Source organism: Aquarana catesbeiana, linkage group LG03 (genome assembly GCF_042186555.1).
Source record: "Aquarana catesbeiana isolate 2022-GZ linkage group LG03, ASM4218655v1, whole genome shotgun sequence".
In the NCBI taxonomy this organism is placed as follows: Eukaryota; Metazoa; Chordata; class Amphibia; order Anura; family Ranidae; genus Aquarana; species Aquarana catesbeiana.
In genome coordinates this window covers 189,420,015-189,439,347 of record NC_133326.1, presented here as the reverse complement: position 1 = coordinate 189,439,347, position 19,333 = coordinate 189,420,015, and the positions used below count along the sequence as shown (strand labels likewise).

The window sequence follows — 19,333 nt, the reverse complement described above, 5'->3', positions numbered from 1 at the left end:
TAAGATGGTTATTAGGAACACACACAGAACTTACAGACACTTGGATGGGGTGCAATGTGTCATTTCTACACAAAACTAAACAGAGTACCTTTAACTGAATGCACGAAGTACCTGTAAAATGAGCATGTCTTGCCGGAGGTCATCCCCATGTTTAAATATAATTCCAATGGTTTCATTTGACAAAGCAGTTGGGTCTGCACACTTAAATTCCAGCCATAAGGGTTTCTTTTTTGAGGCCATTATCTTGCACTTTTCTACCTTGTATGACAAAAACAATTAAAACAAGAAGTTAATAACTCAAGGGTGCTGGAAATCTAAAGGCACGGCACTGGGATGCAGTTTTTATTTTAAACCGTGGACTGATCATATGATTATAGAAGGCAGACCTTCACACTTCACAAATGCATGTCTACAACTATTAAGCTAATTATAGAAGGCAGACCTTCACACTTCACAAATGCATGTCTACAACTATTAAGCTAATTACAGAATGGACAAGGGTTTTATTTCAACCTTACTGCTCACATATCTAATAAATTACTGTGCTGAATCTAATGGAAACATTTCAGATATACAGCCAATTGCCCCTTTCACTGTCAACAAGGCAACAAGTTCTTCGTGGCTTTCTTTCTTGTGAGTAGCCAATGGCAGATTTGCTACATCTAGGCAATGAATCAAATCAATTAACAGGACTCCAGACTACTCCATTTGGTAAGCGATTGCATAACTGATTGTTTCGTCCACACAATGAAATGCGTCAGTGGTTTTGGAAGTGCAGTCCTTTTAGATCTGAGGGGAAGATCTGAAATGAGGGGAAGCTCTGCTGATTTTATCATCCAATCATGTACAAGCAAAAATGCTGTTTTTTAATCTCCTTGCATGTACCCCTCAGATCTACAGCGACTGCACTTCCAAGTGCACTTGCAGTGCACTTGTTGTGCAAAGTGGATTTGCCTTTAGTAGATAAACTCCATAGTTACTTTGGTTTTCCTGCAATCGATTACCAAGCAGAGTGAGCAGCCTGGAGTTGAAGTCCTGTGAATTGATTTGATCAGAGCTTCTAATTGTATAGTTTGAGGTGAGTGCATCGATTTTAGATGTTTTTAAATAAATGTATTAAATGGTAGAACACTACGAAGAGTGCTTTTCTCTCTTTCCTTTTGAGTGTAATTACAATTTTTGAAGATAAATGGAGGAGTTTTATATTAAGAATCGGAAATAGCTCTTTCAGATCTTATACTAATTAAGGTCAAGAAATTCTGGTGAGTTAAGCTGGCCATACACTATACAATTTTCCTGTTCAACTTTCCTTTAGATTTACCAAAACCATATAATATGAGGTCAAACCTAAACCCTTTCAATTTGTATGCAATCAGACAGGCCCTTGCACTACATAGTTGAAGGTAAATCTAAAGGAAATTGAATCAGAAAATTGTATAGTGTATGGCCAGCCTTATTCTTGTAAAGCACTGGGTGTGGCGCACAATATTATGAAGGTGGATTGTTGTTTTTTTTGGAAGGAGAAGAAAAGATATATTGTTTCCAGGAGTGGTGATATACAACGGTGTTTGAAGAAGAACAAGAGCACGTATTTGTTTTCACTTGGTTTTTATTTTTTCTAACACAAGATTGTGAATTTTGGGGAACTTTATATTTGTGGACACTTAATTTGCACATTGTTATTATATTTTTGTATTAATGATTTTCACACTATTTGCCCTTACTTATTTATTGGTTTCAGTAGCTGTTTGTACACTTTCATCATAGCAGCATTTAGTGATTTATGGAGGTAATATACAGTATTTATACATCTAGGTTTATGTTCAAAGCCCCTAGGTAAGGAGACAGAAAAGCCAGGGATTGGTTATTCAATCGCCCTGATCTCCAACTGCAATGTATGCAGAAGACATCAGGGTTTAGTAAGATATCTGATGATTCAATAAAGCAGATCTATACCACATTAATAAAGGCCTATCCATATAGAATTGGTTACATGCCACCGTCCCTGTTCTTGGGACTAATACTGGAAAGAACTTCCCTGTTCCTCGGGCTCCTGGTATTCTCGCTAAACCAATGGAATGACTCAAATGGTACTGTTACCCTCTTATGCCCTGTACACATGGTCAGATTTTCCGACGGAAAAAGTGCGATCGCATTGTGTTGTCGGAAATTCCGATCGTGTGTGGGCTCCATCGGTTCTTTTTCCATTGGAATTTCCGGCACACAAAGTTTGAGAGCAGGATAGAAAGTTTTCCGACAACATAATCCGATCGTTTAAATTCCGAACGTGTGTACACAAATCCAACGCACAAACTGCCACGCCTGCTCAGAATAAATTAAAAGACGAAAGCTATTGGCTACTGCCCCGTTTATAGTCCCGACGTACGTGTTTTACTTCACTGCGTTCGATCGATCGGATTTTCCGTCGGAAAAAATCAGACGGATTTTGTCGTCGGAATGTCCGATCGATGTCCGATCGTGTGTACAGGGCATTAGGCTGCTCAAGTGAGGAGGATATGAATCCATTATGGATGTGTATATATACCTATCTGGATGGTACCGAGTTTTCTTTCTAGTCCACGGTTGAGATCTAATTAATTAAAGTTTTTTGTACATACTTGTTTTATTTCAACCTACCCCCCAAATATGTGGGGTGGGTATTAGTAATATTGGGCTTACTTACAAGGCATTTTAGGTGTAACTTAGCTAGTGTTATTGTAAAACTCCTAGTGAGATGATTATGGACCTGAATCCCGGGTCACTTTAGGATTAGAAGGGGTGGGATTTAGCTCTGATTTAACTTGGAGAGAGCTCACGGTCTCGTACGTCCTGACGAAGTTCTGGTGGGTGGAACAAAACATGTACACATAGGGATGGGCTCCCTTCTCCCTGTGTTGCTACACAACCTGTTCTGGAGTTTGTTTGATTTTTTTATGATTGATTTTTTTGATTTGAGACTGCAACGGGAACCGTCACCCGAGCATACTTACCCTCTGGAGAGCAGTTGAGACATACCACAGCAGAGTGAGCAGCTTTTGGACAGACCATAGATATGACAGACCCTAGGTGTTCCTGCTAATGGTCATTCGGCTGTATGCAGACACAGGGGATAGGTTACCCACAACTTGGGACCACCCTAGTGCTACAGGCCGGACCTTAAACACCTTAGAGAGTCTATATCAGGGGTGCCCAACCAGTGGCCTGGGGAACACATGTGACCCGCAGAGCCATCTGATGTGGCCCACAACCTCCTGCTCTGGGATGGCTGGTTGGCAAGCCCAGATCGCGGATTGCTGATCCGTCATCCCAGAGCATCAATGTTGTGAATGAAGCCGGCGGTAGAGAAAGGAAGCGGCTGCATAGCAGAGCTGCATAAGCAGATGCTTCCAGTATAGCATTGACTCCTGTCACAGGCAGAGTGATAAAAAAATGGGCATATCCGTTCTGCAGTGGTTACTGGGCTGCTTTCAAACTGATCCGCAGGTGCACCGCCTACCTCCAATCCGATCCGCTAAAAAAAAATTAAAAGGGATCCATCCCCTTCCGCCTGGGTGCATCGGATTGAATAGCCCATAGAGTAGAGTGGGCTGTGTCCGTGTCAGCTCTCCATATGCAGAGTGGACACAGACCTGTCACTCCCCCCCCGCTCCACTCATTGTGGCCCGCGACCGGTTACCAAGTCACTTAAGTGGCCCTCGCTCTTCAAAAGGTTGGGCATCCCTGGTCTACATTATATAACACTCAGCTGGATTGGATGGCTTGCTCCTGCTATTGCATATCATAGCTCTATTCCCCACAGCATTGACTTTAACTGCTTTTGATATCAACTGCGGATTTTTACATCTCAAACTGATATAGCTATAGATCTCACATGGCTATCTAGCAGCCTATGGGCACATCACACTATCCCAGGATATGAACATGGTTATTTTTCTTCATATTACTGTCTATTGTTTCCATGTGAATCACATTCCCCTGATGATGACACGTATGCCCTGTGTCGAAGACGCGTAGGGGATGGGCAAGGACGGAGTGTTAGGCAGCAGCAGCTGTCTGTGCTGGGACGGTCTCCATAACCTCACTGCTACATCCATTACCTTTTGTTTTATCCAGGTTATATGCCTCTTCTGAGTGGTGCACTGACGCACCCTCAAAATGTGAGTACCCCCTTCTGGGGGAGAGTTTTTTATCTGACCTTGTTAATAAACACTTTTTAAAAGTTATCACACCATATGGTTGCTTTCTCTTTTTGCCTATGATTTGAGCCTATGCTGGAGCCTGTTTTCCTGTGATCCATACTGAGCCCTGGGTGGCTCAAAAGCGTTTCCTGACTCTGTCTAGTGACTTAGTCACATTCCCTAAGGTGAGCGCTTTACCTTGGGGGGGGTCACTTTTTGTTTCACTATCGCATGATATGTGGCACATGGAATCGCAGCATGTTTGAAAACATCATCACTGAAGCACAGTTGTCATCACTTTCATTAAGGACTTTTGTGTTTAATATATGTCTATTTTATGATGGACGATTAAGTATATGTATTGTGTGACACTCTGCACTTTTTGGCTGGCACATGTCATTTTTCAGCTTTTGTTTGCATATATGAATCATTTATGAATTAACGTTATTTATTTATTATTTATTTGTTTATTGCACTTTTAGCACCTGGTTTGCACTGATTCATTTTGGAGCATTTTTGTTGATATTATCATTTCACATGCTCACTGCACTGTTTATTTGTGCACATTAAGTTTGTTTATTGTGGGGGAAATAGCACATATTGGGGTTAAATTATTTTATACTCTGTTGTATATGTACTGTATCTCCGTGTGCCAGGATTAGGGCACGGTTAGCACACTCTAGCGCATCATATTTATTTATTTAATATTTCACACGCATTACAAGGCGTGATTCATGTATGCGGCTGTGTAGTGCTTACTTTTAGCACTAGGTTCATTTTGGCTCTTAGGAATTTTTCTTTGTTCATATTGTTTCCATACGGCCAGTCATGGTCTTACTTGTATATGACACTGTTTTTTGTTTTTGACTTACATTTTGGTTCATGGAACAGGATTTGCTATCTATGGACTCTTTTCTCAACAGGACTTTTTCTGGGTCATATGTGTTATAGGCTTGCCAGACAGGCCCGGGATTCTAGCCTCTACCGTGTAGAGCTTTAGCGCCTCATTCACCCATTGTGGTTTTATGGTGGGGTCCTAGCTCCTCAGGGTACAGGCAGTCACATTTATTTATTACTTTTATATTGTTTTTGTGTTTGTGCAGGTAGATAGGCAGGGAGTCGGGGGCTCTGAGGGAATGATACATCTGCTCCCACTGGAGTATTCATTATTAGGAAGGGTGCATTTAGGGAGGGTTATTACTGGTTAGGGTTGCTATGTGTAGTGGGGTTCACATGGGAGGTTAAATCATTGGGGGGGGGTTTGGGTCCTGATGCTGACTTTTCTGCATTTTATATGCCAATAAACTTTTGTAGAGGTATTTCATAGGGTGCGTTTATATTTTCTTTTTTATTTTATTTTACAATTTAATTTTTGATTACACCCTCCTCATACTATTATAGGCGAGTACCTCTCTCGTTTGCTTGATGGTGCAGAGCTCCCAGGATCACCTTCTCTTTTTGTTTTATTAAAGTTATCCCCCTGAGAGTGAATAATCAACCTGATAGCCATCTTACCACACCATTGGGCTTTAAAGTGATACTAAAGTCTCCTTTTTTGTTAAAAATGATAAACATGTTATACTTACCTACCCTGTGCAGTGGATTTGCAGAGCAGCCTGGATCCTCCTATTAGGACAGCGGTTCTCAACCTGGGGGTCGCGACCCCCTGGGGGGTCGATTGCCCATTCTCCAGGGGGTCGCGAATGCTGGCCGAGACAGACCCGAAGTTACTGCCTGAGTCCGTCCGTCTCGGCCAGCGAGATGTCACTTCCTGGAGAGGAGGGACTACACGGAAGTGACTTTCCGTCGCCGCCATCTTGGTACTCTCGTCCGCAGTAAGGCTTAGACTTAGAAGTCGGCAAGCGGACATCTTTGTACACCCACCGAAATCTGCTTGCTGCGGACGAGTGTACCAAGAGGGAGGCAACGAAACTTGCTGAAGAAGAAGAACACCTGTGACTTCTGGTAAGTCAGACACACAGGAAAAGCTGACAAGACAACATTTTTTTTATTATGGAGATATATATATATATATATATTGATGGGCACAGTGGCTGCATTTGATGGCACAGTTGCAGCGTTTTAATGGGGGTTTTTTTCTGATTGTTTCAGTTTGTTTGCGCCCCCACCACTGATTTATATATAAACGTTGCGGTTGATTCCTCAAAAGTGGTTATTCCGTGCCAGTGCTAGATACACAAAGTGTATAGCTTCCAAACATGTATCTAGCACTGGCACGGAATAACTACTTTTGAGGAACCAACTGGGACGTATATATATATATATACGACGTATATATATAAGAACACCTGTGACTTCTGGTAAGTCAGACACACAGGAAAAGCTGACAAGACAACATTTTTTTTATTATGGAGATTATATATATATATATATCAAATCCATCTAATGCAGCCATTGTGCCCATCAATTGTCGCCACTGTGCCAGCAAACGCCGCCACTGTGCCATCAAATGCAGCCACTGTGCCCATCAATTGTCGCCACTGTGCCAGCAAACGCTTCCACTGTGCCATCAAACGCAGGAACTGTGCCCTTTAATTGTTGCCACTGTGCCAAACGCAGCCACTGTGCCCATTAATTGTCGCCACTGTGCCAGCAAACGTCGCCACTGTGCCCATCAATTGTCGCCACTGTGCCATCAAACACAGCCACTGTGCCCAACAATTGTCGCCACTGTGCCAGCAAATGCCGCCACTGTGCCATCAAACGCAGCCACTGTGCCCTTTAATTGTTGCCACTGTGCCAAGGGCAGCCACTGTGCCCATCAATTGTCGCCACTGTGCCAGCAAACGTTGCCACTGTGCCAGCAAACGTTGCCACTGTGCCATCAAACGCAGCTACTGTGCCATCAAATGCAGCCACTGACCCCTTTAATTGTTGCCACTGTGCCAAACGCAGCCACTGTGCCCATAAATTGTCGCCATGGTGCCAGCAAACGTTGCCACCTGTGCCATCAAACGCAGCCACTGTGCCCTTTAATTGTTACCACTGTGCCAGCAAACGCCGCCACTGTGCCAGCAAACGCGACCAGCAAAAATAATTTTACTGTTAGGGGTCCCCACAACTTGGGAAATTTTATCAAGGGGTCACGGCACTAGGAAGGTTGAGAACCACTGTATTAGGAGGTCCCTCTTCGGTACTCCTGGCCCCTCCCTCCTGACGAGTGCCCCCACAGCAAGCAGCTTGCCTGGCCCTGCCTCCTCTCTCCTCATTGCCTGACTGACTTTGATTGACATCAGTGGGAGCCAATGGTCCCGTACTGCTGTTTCAGCCAGCGAGGAGGGGAGTCCAGAGCAGCCAAAACAATCCTACAACATCGCTGGATAGAGATAGAGAATGCATTAAGATAAAAAACCTTCTGACTTTAAAACCACTTTAAAACTTAAGCTGGCCATACATGGCTCTGTTTTTTTGGTCAACCAGCGGTCAGAATGAAATCAACTGAACAGATTTCCACATCCACCCATAAGGTGGGTAGGGGAATCCTTCCCACTACAGTATTCTGTCAGTGGGGGGATTCCTTCGCTGTCAGAATACACAGATCAGCACTGCAGCCATTGGCTTTTTTGGTCACCTTTTGGGATCTTTTAATAGTTTGCTTTCGGAACCTATGTTTGATCTATGGGCAGCTGGATGTTAACGAAATTGCATCCATTTACTTCAGACTACATCATGTTTAGCTCCAAAGGTATGGAAAAGAATGCAGATCTTCTCCTAAATTTGTTTGTGCATTAAAATAACATGTTTAAAATTATGTGTTCACTTGGAATTTAACCACTTGTCCATCAGTGCTCACATGCACTACGTAGGTTCCGCACGCATATGTAAACCCCAATCGCACCACACGTGTGAGGTATTTTCATGAACATCAGAGTGAGAGCAATAATTCTAGTTCCAGACCTCCTCTGTAACTCTAAGGGCTTGTTCACACTTGACTAAATTTTTAATGCTTAACAAATGCTCCTAGAGCAATAGTATGGGCATTGGACTCGCTTTAATGAGCTTTAGTATCGGCGTTAGACTGGCGTTCTACAAGTGTAATTGGGAGTTAAAATGCGCCCCAAACGCCCTATGGGAAGTTTTGAAGCATTTGATCAGCGTTAAGGCGCATTAAAACTGCTCCACAAACGCCTATTCCATTACAGTTAATAAGCTAACCTTAACACCCCGCAACTGCCTACCAAAGCGTTTGCAAGGCATTACCACAGACTTGAATGATAGGCCTTGAAAGACTTTAAACGCCTCCTAACTCGACATAAGGCTTCAGTTTTTAAGTGACGTGACGCTAACGCTTCATGTTTTGATAGTGTGAACAGCTGTCCATTGTATCATTTTCATAGGCGTTTGAGGGGCGTTTTTAACACCTTTCAAAAGCCTGCTTTTAATACCAGTTTGAACTTAGCCTAAGGCTTCCGTCACAATGAATCCGACTTTGAAATCTTTTGACTGCTTCCATTACAGACAATGGGGTGCAACTTGTCATGCGATTTGAAACTCGCATGATAAGTCACACTGGTGTGACCTGGGGCTAAATTGTTAACCTGTAAAGGCTTTTAAGATGTCACCTATGGATAATTTAATGTACTGTAGTTTGTGGTCATTCCACGGGTGTGTGCAATTTTAACGTGAGACATGTTAGGTATCTATTTACTTGGAGTAACATCATCTTTTATATATTACCAACAAATTGGGTATTATATTGTGTTTGTGTGCAGTAAAATTCATTAAAGTGTATTTTTTCCTGAAAAATCTGCGTTTGTAAACCGCTGTGACATAAAAAATGCAACAACCACAATTTTTCTTGGGGGGGTTTAAAAAAGGGGGGTACATTTTTACATGTATGTAAGAAAATTCAGAATTGGCCCAATTTTGAAGTGGTTAAAAACAACAGAAAATAGCCAATAATGATGGTATGGTGCAGAGCATTAAAGTGGATGTAAACCCAATGTCATCCTTTCTAAACTACTGCCATAGGGATTATCTATAAGGATATACATGCCTCCTGCATGTATCTTTAACCGCCAAGCGTCCCCCTCTGTCTGTTATGAGACCCGAAAAACTGCAGATTCTGTGGGTGGGTCTGGAGCTCGGTGGGTGGAGTTGTGATGTCAGTAGACTCCCCGCCCACCTCTACACTCCCCTTGTCAATATGCATTTTCTCCTGTGTATTTCTTACTCTGAACTTCTGCTATGATCTCTAACATCCAGTGAAAAGACAGGAAAGTAACCACATGACTTCAGCATGCCAAATCATGCTGAGGTGTGGAACAGCCAATCCTTGCAGAGCTGCTGAAGAAAGGAGTGGGGGTGGGAATTAAAAAATAATGCATGTCTTAGGCTAGTGCACGAGATGTAAATCACCTGTCACTCACAGCAAGGGGGAGAATTTGACAAAGTTTTTCTCTGTTTGTCAAGATTTATCTCACTGAACAATAAAAGAGGATTGCTCAGAGATGGATTAACTCTTTGTGGCAAGACTGGGCTCAAATGATAGGAAATCTTATATTCTACATTATGACATAAAAAAAATAAATAAATAAATAATTTTTTCGGGTTTACATCCACTTTAAGTTCACCTTCAGAGAGGGATGTCAGGCCTGTCAAAAAAAACAAATTTGATGAACTTATGTTTGACTTACAACCAATGCACCAGCTCTCAGTCCAGGGTCATAGGGCACTCTAAAGCTTTCTGGAAGTAGAGATCCCTGGAGTTTTTCCAGCTTTTGGCGTAGTTGTGCGATAACTGAAAAGTAATATGACAAAATGCCTCAAAAACTCAACACAATACAAACATAGTATCCAGTAAATGATAGTTTATCATGCATTCATGTTCTTTAAATCGGAGCTTTACCCTACCTAACAACCATGTTCCTATTAGTAGCTATAGCCTCTGTCTAAAATATTTGGAAATTGCTTTTTATTTCTTTTTGGCATAAGTACCTTTTTTATTTAAAATTCCTGCCACTTTGACTCCCGGGATATTGGTGTAATAAAGCTCAGGAAACAACGGGCATCCTCCGCTGCCTCGCACAGTGTTTTTACCGCGCATGCTCGAGATCAGGATATGCATGTTGTGTAGCCAGCTGTACAAAATACAGGAAGAGAACAGCTGGTGGCTTCAGATGCCGGTAGCTGACATGGCACTTAACCAGCCATTCGAGAGTGCCAGTTCAGGTAGGGATTTAAATATTTGACATACCATTAGTATTTATAACAATACCCAATGTGGGAAGAGCGATAATTAAGAAGAACAAAGGTGTTTATTTAAAATTCTTCTGGAAGACAGTAGCTACTCTTTAAAGAAGAATTCAATCACAACATTTTTTCTATTGTTGGGCAGAGTGGTTGCAACTCCATTGATTTTTTTATTCATGCGTCCCTGTGCTTGGTTGATTTTTATTCACCTGACCAAAGTGCCAATACCAATCAATCCAAAACTAAAACAAATTGAAAGAGATTTATCAAAACTGGAGCAGCCAGAATCTCGAGTGGCTGGGCGTGGCAACCAATCAGCTTCTATCTTTCACTTTCAAAGCTTAAAGAGGAGTTCCAGCCTGGGTGAAAAAATAATTAAAAGTCAGCAGCTACAAATACTGTAGCTGCTGACTTTTATTACAAGGACACTTACCTTTCCAGAGAGCCCATCACGTCCATCGGCTCTGGGTGCAGGCACCGGCATCCCTACTAAGGGAAACAGGAAGCGAAGCCTTGCGGCTTCACAGGCTGTTTTCTAGTGCCTTTTGAAAAGTTCCACAGACACACAGGTCCCAGAAGGCGACAAATGGGAAGGAAGAGGGCAAAATAAAACTGCGGAAGTGACGTATGTCACCGCGGCCCTATGGGACGGAAGCCCAAAGAAAATAGAAGAAAAAGGTATGAAAAAAAAGTATCCAAAAATGAGGGGGGGGGGGGGGGGGTGTGGTTTCGTTTTCTAAGGAGTTTAATTTTTGCCTGGAACTCTGTTTTAACTAAACAAGCTGAAAATAGAAGCTGAATGGTTGCCATGCACATCTGCTCAAGATTCTACAGTTCTGATAAATGTCCCCCATTATCTAGAGTTTATCTTTTAATAATCAAATAATTCACACTCATTAACAAAGAATTTGTTTCATATACGAAAAGAAAACAGTTGAAGGCAGCCAAAATATCTTTGCACAGAAAAGTGATATCAACGGAATTCTCCCTCACAATTTTTGATTTCAAAGCAGCTGCAGACATATGGGGCTGCTGGGCATTAAACCCCACTTTTCCCGCTGCTGTATGTATGTATTCTGTCGTCAGTGAAAGGTTAATATCTATGGAAAAATCATTCATAACAAAACAAAATACAATTATCTTTCCTATTCAGGCAGCGCTATTAATTTTCTCTAATATTTTCTCTAATATTCAGTGCAGTATGGTAACCTGGAGGCGTTCTGTATACAGCTGGTCTCCAAAAAACATCATTTACTGCTTGTGTTATTGGCTCACTGATTTTAACAGTTTCCAATAAACACAAGCCAGATTTTAGGCACCCCTTTCAACAGAAATATATGTTTTTGTGAGATACTTCCTGAGAGTAATGCCGCATACACACGAACGGACTTGCCAACGGGCTAAATTCCGTCGCCATTTCCGACGGAAAGATTTAGAACCTGTTCTATATCTGAGTCTGTCGGAAATGCTGACAGAAAAAGTCCGATGGAGCATACACACGGTCAGAATGTCCGACCAAAAGCTCCCATCGGACTTTTTCTGTCGGGAAGTCCGGCTGTGTGTACGCGGCATTAATCACTTCTAAAGTGTGTCAGACACTGCAGCTCTTCTCATTAGAAGACAGAGAGTACATCAGCTAATTCATAATGAACCAGTCCCTCCGATTCAAAATGTATATATGATTAGTCCGGTGAAACCGACAGTTATTTTTAACAGTAACTAAGGGTAGGAATCTACTACAAAGTTTGTTAAAATCCTTACAATGAACTTTGATCACCCAGAGGTTTTTTTTTTCAACAAAATTGGAATTTCTCTTTAACCACTTCAGCCCCAGGAGGATTTACCCCCTTCCTGACCAGAGCACTTTTTGTGATTTGGCACTGCGTTGCTTTAACTGACAATTGCACGGTCGTACGACATTGCACCCAAACAAAATTGATGTCTTTTTTTTCCCCACAAATAGAGCTTTCTTTTGGTGGTATTTGATCACCTCGGCGGTTTTTATTTTTTGCGCTATAAACAAAAAAAGAGCGACAATATTGAAACAAAAGCAATATTTTTTACTTTATGCTATAATAAATATCTTCAAAAAAATATATAAAAAAACTAATTTCTTTCTCAGTTTAGGCTGATATGTATTCTTCTACATATTTTTGGTAAAAAAAAAAAAAAAAAAAATCGCAATAAGCGTATATTGATTGGTTTGCGCAAAAGTTATAGCGTCTACAAAATAGGGGATAGATTTATGGCATTTTTATTATTAATTTTTTTTATTCGTAATGGTGGTGATCTGTGATTTTTATCATGACTGCGACACTTTTGATGCTATTTTGGGACCATTGTCATTTATACAGCGATCAGTGCTATAAAAATGCACCGATTACTGTCTAAATAACACTGGCAGGGAAGAGGTTAAACAATAGGGGACGATCAAGGAGTTAAGTGTGTCCTAGGGAGTGATTTTAACTGTGGGGGGGATGGGCTACCACTAACATGACAGCGATCACTGCTCCCGATGACAGGGAGCAGTAGATCCCTGTCATGTCACTAGGCAGAACAGGGAAATGCCTTGTTTACAAAGGCATCTCCCCGTTCTTTCACTCTGTGACACGACCGCGGGCCCCCAGTGGACATCGAGCCTGCGGGACCGGTGGGCACGGAGTACGCGGCGGGTGCGCGCGCGCCCACAATGCCGCAATTTAAAGGGGACGTACCTGTACGCCCATTTGCCCAGCTGTGCCATTGTGCTGACGTACATCGTCGCACGCTGGTCGGCTAGTGATTAAACTAGAATTAAATGCAATTTTGTCAGGTTTTCTGTATCCCATTTATAGGGGATTTCCCTTCACTTTCTGTCCCATAGCCAAAACAGGAAGTAAGAGGAAATCTCTTCAAAGAGAGGGAATCTCCAGTTGTCACCAGTCACCACAACCAGTGTCCTCATTGAAAGATTTCACCTCTATTACTGTTTTGGGATTTTCTTTTACTTTCGAAGATAATGGTAAGCAGGACAAATAGAGAGGATGAATCTCCCTAATGGGGGCACGAACAACAATAAAAATCTGACTTCTATTATAATTAGGGATGAGCCCGATGTTCAGGTCGAACGTAAGTTCGACTCGAACATCGGGTGTTCGCCGAATAGCGAACAATTTGGGGTGTTCTCGGCAAATTCGAAAGCCTCGGAACACCCTTTAAAAGTCTATGGGAGAAATCAAAAGTGCTAATTTTAAAGGCTTATATGCATGGTATTGTCATAAAAAGTGTTTGGGGACCTGGGTCCTGCCCCAGGGGACATGTATCAATGCAAAAAAAAGTTTTAAAAACAGCCGTTTTTTCGGGAGCAGTGATTTTAATAATGTTTAAAGTGAAACAATAAAAGTGAAATATTCCTTTAAATTTCGTACCTGGGGGGTGTCTATAGTATGCCTGTAAAGTGGCGCATTTTTCCCGTGTTTAGAACAGTCCCTGCAGTCCCTGCACAAAATGACATTTCTAAATGAAAAAAAGTCATTTAAAATTACTCGTGGCTATATTGAATTGTCGGGTCCCGGCAATACAGATAAAAGTCACTGAAAAAAACGGCATTGGATCCCCCCCAGTCCATTACCAGGCCCTTTGGGTCTGGTATGAATATTAAGAGTAACCCCGAACCAAAATGTAAAAAAAATTGTGTGGGGTTCCCCCCAAATTCCATACCAGGCCCTTCAGGTCTGGTATGGATATTAAGGGGAACCCTGCACCAAATTTTTTTTAAAAAAATGGCGTAGGGGTCCCCCTCAAAATCCATACCAGACCTGATTTTAAGGGGAACCCCATGCCAAAATAAAAAAAATGGCGTGGGGGTCCCCCCAAAGATCCATACGAGACCCTTATCCGAGCACGCAACCTGGCAGGCCGCAGGAAAAGAGGGGGGGACGAAAGAGCGCCCCCCCTGAACTGTACCAGGCCACATGCCCTCAACATGGGGAGGGTGCTTTGGGGTAGCCCCCCAAAGCACCTTGTCCCCATGTTGATGGGGACAAGGGCCTCATCCCCACAACCCTTGCCCGATGGTTGTGGGGGTCTGCGGGCGGGGGGCTTATTGGAATCTGGAAGCCCCCTTTAACAAGGGGGCCCTCAGATCCTGGCCCCCCATTTGAAATGGTAACAGGTACATTGTACCGGTACCATTTCACAAAAAAAGTTTCCAAAGGTTAAAAAAAAACAAGACACACCTTTTGACAAGTCCTTTATTAAGAAATAAAAAAAAAATGTCCCACAAAGTCCATTCATCTTCTGTGGTGTCAGAGGGGGGCGGGGCCACCCGGGTACGTCACCGGGTGGCCCCGCCCTCACTTATAAAAGAACTGTCATCTGCGCTGAAGCGTCATAAGGCGGGTGCCTCCCATAGAGGCGGATCTTTTTTATTTTATTTTTCGGTCCATCGGCAGAGCCATAGAAGAAGATGAATGGACTTCGTGGGACATTTTTATTTTTTAATAAAGGACTTGTCAAAAGATGTGTCTTGTTTTTTTTTTAACATTTTGACACTTTTTTTGTGAAATGGTACTGGTACAATGTACCCGTTACCATTTCAAACGGGGGGGACCTGGGGGTCCCCTTGTTAAAGGGGGCTTCCAGATTCCGATAAGTCCCCCGCCTGCAGACCCCCACAGCCACCGGGCAAGGGTTGTGGGGATGAGGCCCTTGTCCCCATCAACATGGGGACAAGGTGCTTTGGGGGGCTACCCCAAAGCACCCTCCCCATGTTGAGGGCATGTGGCCTGGTACAGTTCAGGGAGGGCGCTCTCTCGTCCCCCCCTATTTTCCTGTGGCCTGCCAGGTTGCGTGCTCAGATAAGGGTCTGGTATGGATTTTGGGAGGGACCCCCCACACCATTTATTTTTAAATTTTAGCACGGGGTTACTCTTAAAATCCATACCAGACCTGAAGGGTCTGGTATGGATTTTGAGGGGGACCCCTACGCCATTTTGTAAAAAAAAAATTGGCGCAGGGTTCCCCTTAATATCCATACCAGATCTGAAGGGCCTGGTATGGAATGTGGGGGTACCCCCACGCAATTTTTTTTTTTACATTTTGGTTCTGGGTTCCCCTTAATATTCATACCAGACCCAAAGGTCCTGGTAATGGACTGGGGGGCATTTTTTTGCATTGATACATGTCCCCTGGGGCAGGACCCAGATTCCCAAACACTTTTATGACAATAACTTTATTAACCCTTAAAATTAGCACTTTTAATTTGTCTGGTTCGTGTCCCATAGACTTTAATGGTGTTCGCGTGTTCGAACAAATTTTTTGTCTGTTCGTATGTTCTGCTGTGAACCGAACTGGGGGGTGTTCAACTCATCCCTAATTATAATCCTTCTCCACTCCATACAAATTTAAAAATACATTTTATCTTTAGTTATACTTCAAGTCTTTAACCGGGTCCCGCCGGCCGGGAGCTCCGTGAGTCGGGTCGCGACTTCATGTCCGCGGGGATACCTGCGATCGTCTCACGGAGAGGAAGAACGGGGAGATGCTAATGTGAACAAACATCTCCCCGTTCTGCCTAGTGACAGTGTCACTGATCTCTGCTCCCTGTGATTGGAAGCGGCGATCAGTGATATGTCACAGCTAGCCCATCCCCCCTACAGTTAGAACACATCCCTAGGACACAATTAACCCCTACAGCGCCACCTAGTGTTAACCCCTTCACTGCCAGTCACATTTGCACAGTAATCAATGCAAATGTAATCGCACTGATCGATGTATAAATGTGAATGGTCCCAAAATCGCACCAAAATTGTCCGACGTGTTTGCCATAATGTCACAGTCACGATAAAAATCGCCGATCGCCGCCATTACTAGTAAAAAAAAAAGTATTAATAAATATGCCATAAAACTATCCCCTATTTTGTAGACTCTATAACTTTTGTGCAAACCAATCAATAAACGCTTATTGCGATTTTTTTTACCAAAAATATGTAGAAGAATACGTATGGGCCTAAACTGAGGAAAAAAAAAAGGTTTTTTATATATTTTTGGGGGATATTTATTAAAGCAAAAAATAATGCGTTTTTTTCAAAATTGTCGCTATTTATTGTTTATAGCGCAAAAAATAAAAACCGCAGAGGTGATCAAATACCACCAAAAGAAAGCTCTATTTGTGGGAAAAAAAAGACGTCAATTTTGTTTGGGAGCCACGTCGCATGGCCGCGCAATTGTCAGTTAAAGCAACGCAGTGCCGAATCGCAAAAAGTGCTCTGGTCTTTGGCCAGCAAAATGGTCCGGGGCTTAAGTGGTTAAGTGGCACACAATCAAATGTCTAGGCATAACTTGGATAGCATATATAATTTATAATCTGCTGCTCATTGGCCAATTTGAATCACAGAAGGTCTGTTGAACTGTACTACATTACAATATGCAACCTACTAAGAAATAGTAATCAGCATTTACCTTGTGAGGTAACATCGTACTTCTCAGCAGAGACACTTTTAATCTCCATGGTGACTTTATGTAAGACTTCAGTAGTTTGAACCTGTTTAATGAAGTCATTTAGCATAGCAGTTCCACAACCTCTTAGGTAAGCTTCCAGAATGACAGCAAACCTCTGCTGATAATGCATTGACTGCGCAATCTCACTTCTCAGAAACCAGAACAAGAAGTGACCAATTCTCTTGCTCTGCAAAAAGAACCACATTTTGAAAATTGTCTTTAAAACAGATTTTTGTTCATGCAGTAAATTGAAACAAACTATATTATAACTACAAGCAAGGAAAAATATTGTTTTGTTCTGTTATCTATGTATTTCTGTGGAACTTCCCTTTAACTTCTCTAAGGCCTCATGTACACTGCTGACATTTAGGAGCAGTTGGGCATTTTTTTCAACTGCTCCTGAACTCTCCTCTGTTATCTTATCAGTAGATGTACACAGGGTCGTTTATAGTTGTTTCTAGGCAGTTGAGTTTAGAGGCTTTTTTTGGAACGCAAAAAAATGGGTTCAGGGGGCGTGTCCGGATGCGAGCGGCGACGGACGTCTTGGTGGAGAGCTCCAGAGCCCTGCTGGCTAATCCACCGGCATCCGTGTATTTACACCCCAAAAAACTCAACAAAAAGCCGCCAGGCTAATCACCGGGACTCCCTGCTATACTATCCGGGGATATTTCAGAGAAATCTGGCCTACAAGAGGCCTCCGGACTCCCGCGGCCGCCGCCATCTTGCCGGCCCAGGGCCTCCCAGAGGGATCGCAATCCGGACGGATCCGGAGGTAAGGGGACCCTCATCCACACACACAGACTATCCCCCTGTGCATCAGGCACGGTCCGGTGGCTCTGCTGGGCTCCTGGGACGCTCGTGGCGGCCGCAGCCTGGTCCGGCCTAGTGCGGCCTAGTGAGGCCTGTGGATCCCCGCTCTTTCCTGAGGCCGCATCCCCACCGGAGGTCATCGGGACCGGTCAGGCCCACAGCTATTTACAGGCCCCCTTTCCTCACCTGCCTGGGCAAACACCCTGGTCCCTGCCAGGGCCTGAGACATTACCAGAGACTGCCTGACTGACCCAAGGTATTGGATAGCTTAGTGTGCCCCACTGGCTGCTGCATTTGCCACACTGCTCAGGGCCTTCTGCACACTGGCACCCCTGATATACCACCCATCATACCTGGCCTCTGCCTGCCTGTCACTGTGAAGGGGGGAGACTACAAGTGTTTGTTGACTGTCCTATGATACCCGGCTGGCCATCCTTTCACGGAGCACCAGGATCCACTTGCCCTAACAATCACCCCCCCACAAATACTATACAAGTCCACAGGGCTACTGATCAATGACCCCATCATGTTTATAAAAGACCTTTCTGGGGCGTGGTCTGGACATGGCCGTGTGAAGACACGCTTCTGAGCGGCTCCCGGTCCGCCCCGGCCTTTCCTGCCCTTAAACCAGTCATACCAGCATTTAATCAGCGGCATGTACTCTGCTGGAAGACGCAGAGGAAAGAGCAACCGACAACATAAAAGACCACCGCCAAAAACACAGCAGAACGGAGCCATCAGACAATATCTTTCGGACCCCAGTGACCCATCCCCCGCTTCAAAGATGGCGGCCGCCATGCAGACGAACGAACATGTGAGTACCCCACAGCACTGCTCACTGACGCAGCCCATGGCCCCCGGTGCATCTGATAGAGACATTACTACACCTCTGTTGCTCCGGACAACAGAGCTTATGAGTACCTCACAGCACTGCTCACCAACACCGTCCATGGCACCCTGTACATCGGATGGAGCCATCTCTACCCCTCTGCTGCTCAGGGATGTCATCCAAGACACACAGGTCTCACATAATACACCCCTGACCCTGCACGCGGATGAGGAGCTGAGAGCACTGTTGAGAGCAATACCTACCAGAGCAGACTTTGAATCTCTAGCCAGCAGGCTGGAAGCCTCACACCGCAGAGACATAGCAGCAGTGCGCACCGACATCACAGCACTCTCAGATCGCATGGGTGCAGGAGAAGCCACAGTAACGGAACTTACACAGCACCTAAAGCAAGTGGAAGATATCCAAGCAAATCAAACAAAATCACTATTGAACCAGCAACTTCACCTAGAAGAAATTGAAGATCGCAGCAGGAGGAACAACCTGCGTATAAGGGGCCTACCCGAAGCCACGGGTACAGAGGATCTCACAGCTACTGCTATAGCCATCTTCAGAGACATAGCAAGAGCGGACTTTCCTGCGACGATGTCCTTTGACCGGATTCACAGGGTGCTGGGGCCGAAATCAACGGATCCGAACCGCCCAAGAGATGTGATCTGCAGAGTACACCAGTACACCCATAAAGAGATCATCCTGCGGAAAGCATGGGAGATGAGAGATGTGGAATTTGACGGTGCATCTATCCGGATCATGCCTGATCTTTCCAGAGCCACCCTGCAGCGCAGAGCGATGTTGAAGCCAGTGC

General features: G+C 43.8%; 1 protein-coding gene across 2 annotated transcripts in view; it reads right to left on the bottom strand.

The window, feature by feature from the left end:
• Nucleotides 1-19,333, bottom strand: part of PIK3CG (phosphatidylinositol-4,5-bisphosphate 3-kinase catalytic subunit gamma) — a 93,770-nt gene that overhangs the window by 26,816 nt on the left and 47,621 nt on the right. For both annotated transcript variants that reach the window (XM_073619658.1, XM_073619659.1), the window contains exons 4-6: nucleotides 16,833-17,058; nucleotides 9,836-9,939; nucleotides 112-258 (exon numbers count right to left, since the gene is read on the bottom strand). In XM_073619658.1, the coding sequence (XP_073475759.1) occupies nucleotides 112-258; nucleotides 9,836-9,939; nucleotides 16,833-17,058 (477 nt within the window). The remainder of the gene's footprint in view (nucleotides 1-111; nucleotides 259-9,835; nucleotides 9,940-16,832; nucleotides 17,059-19,333) is intronic.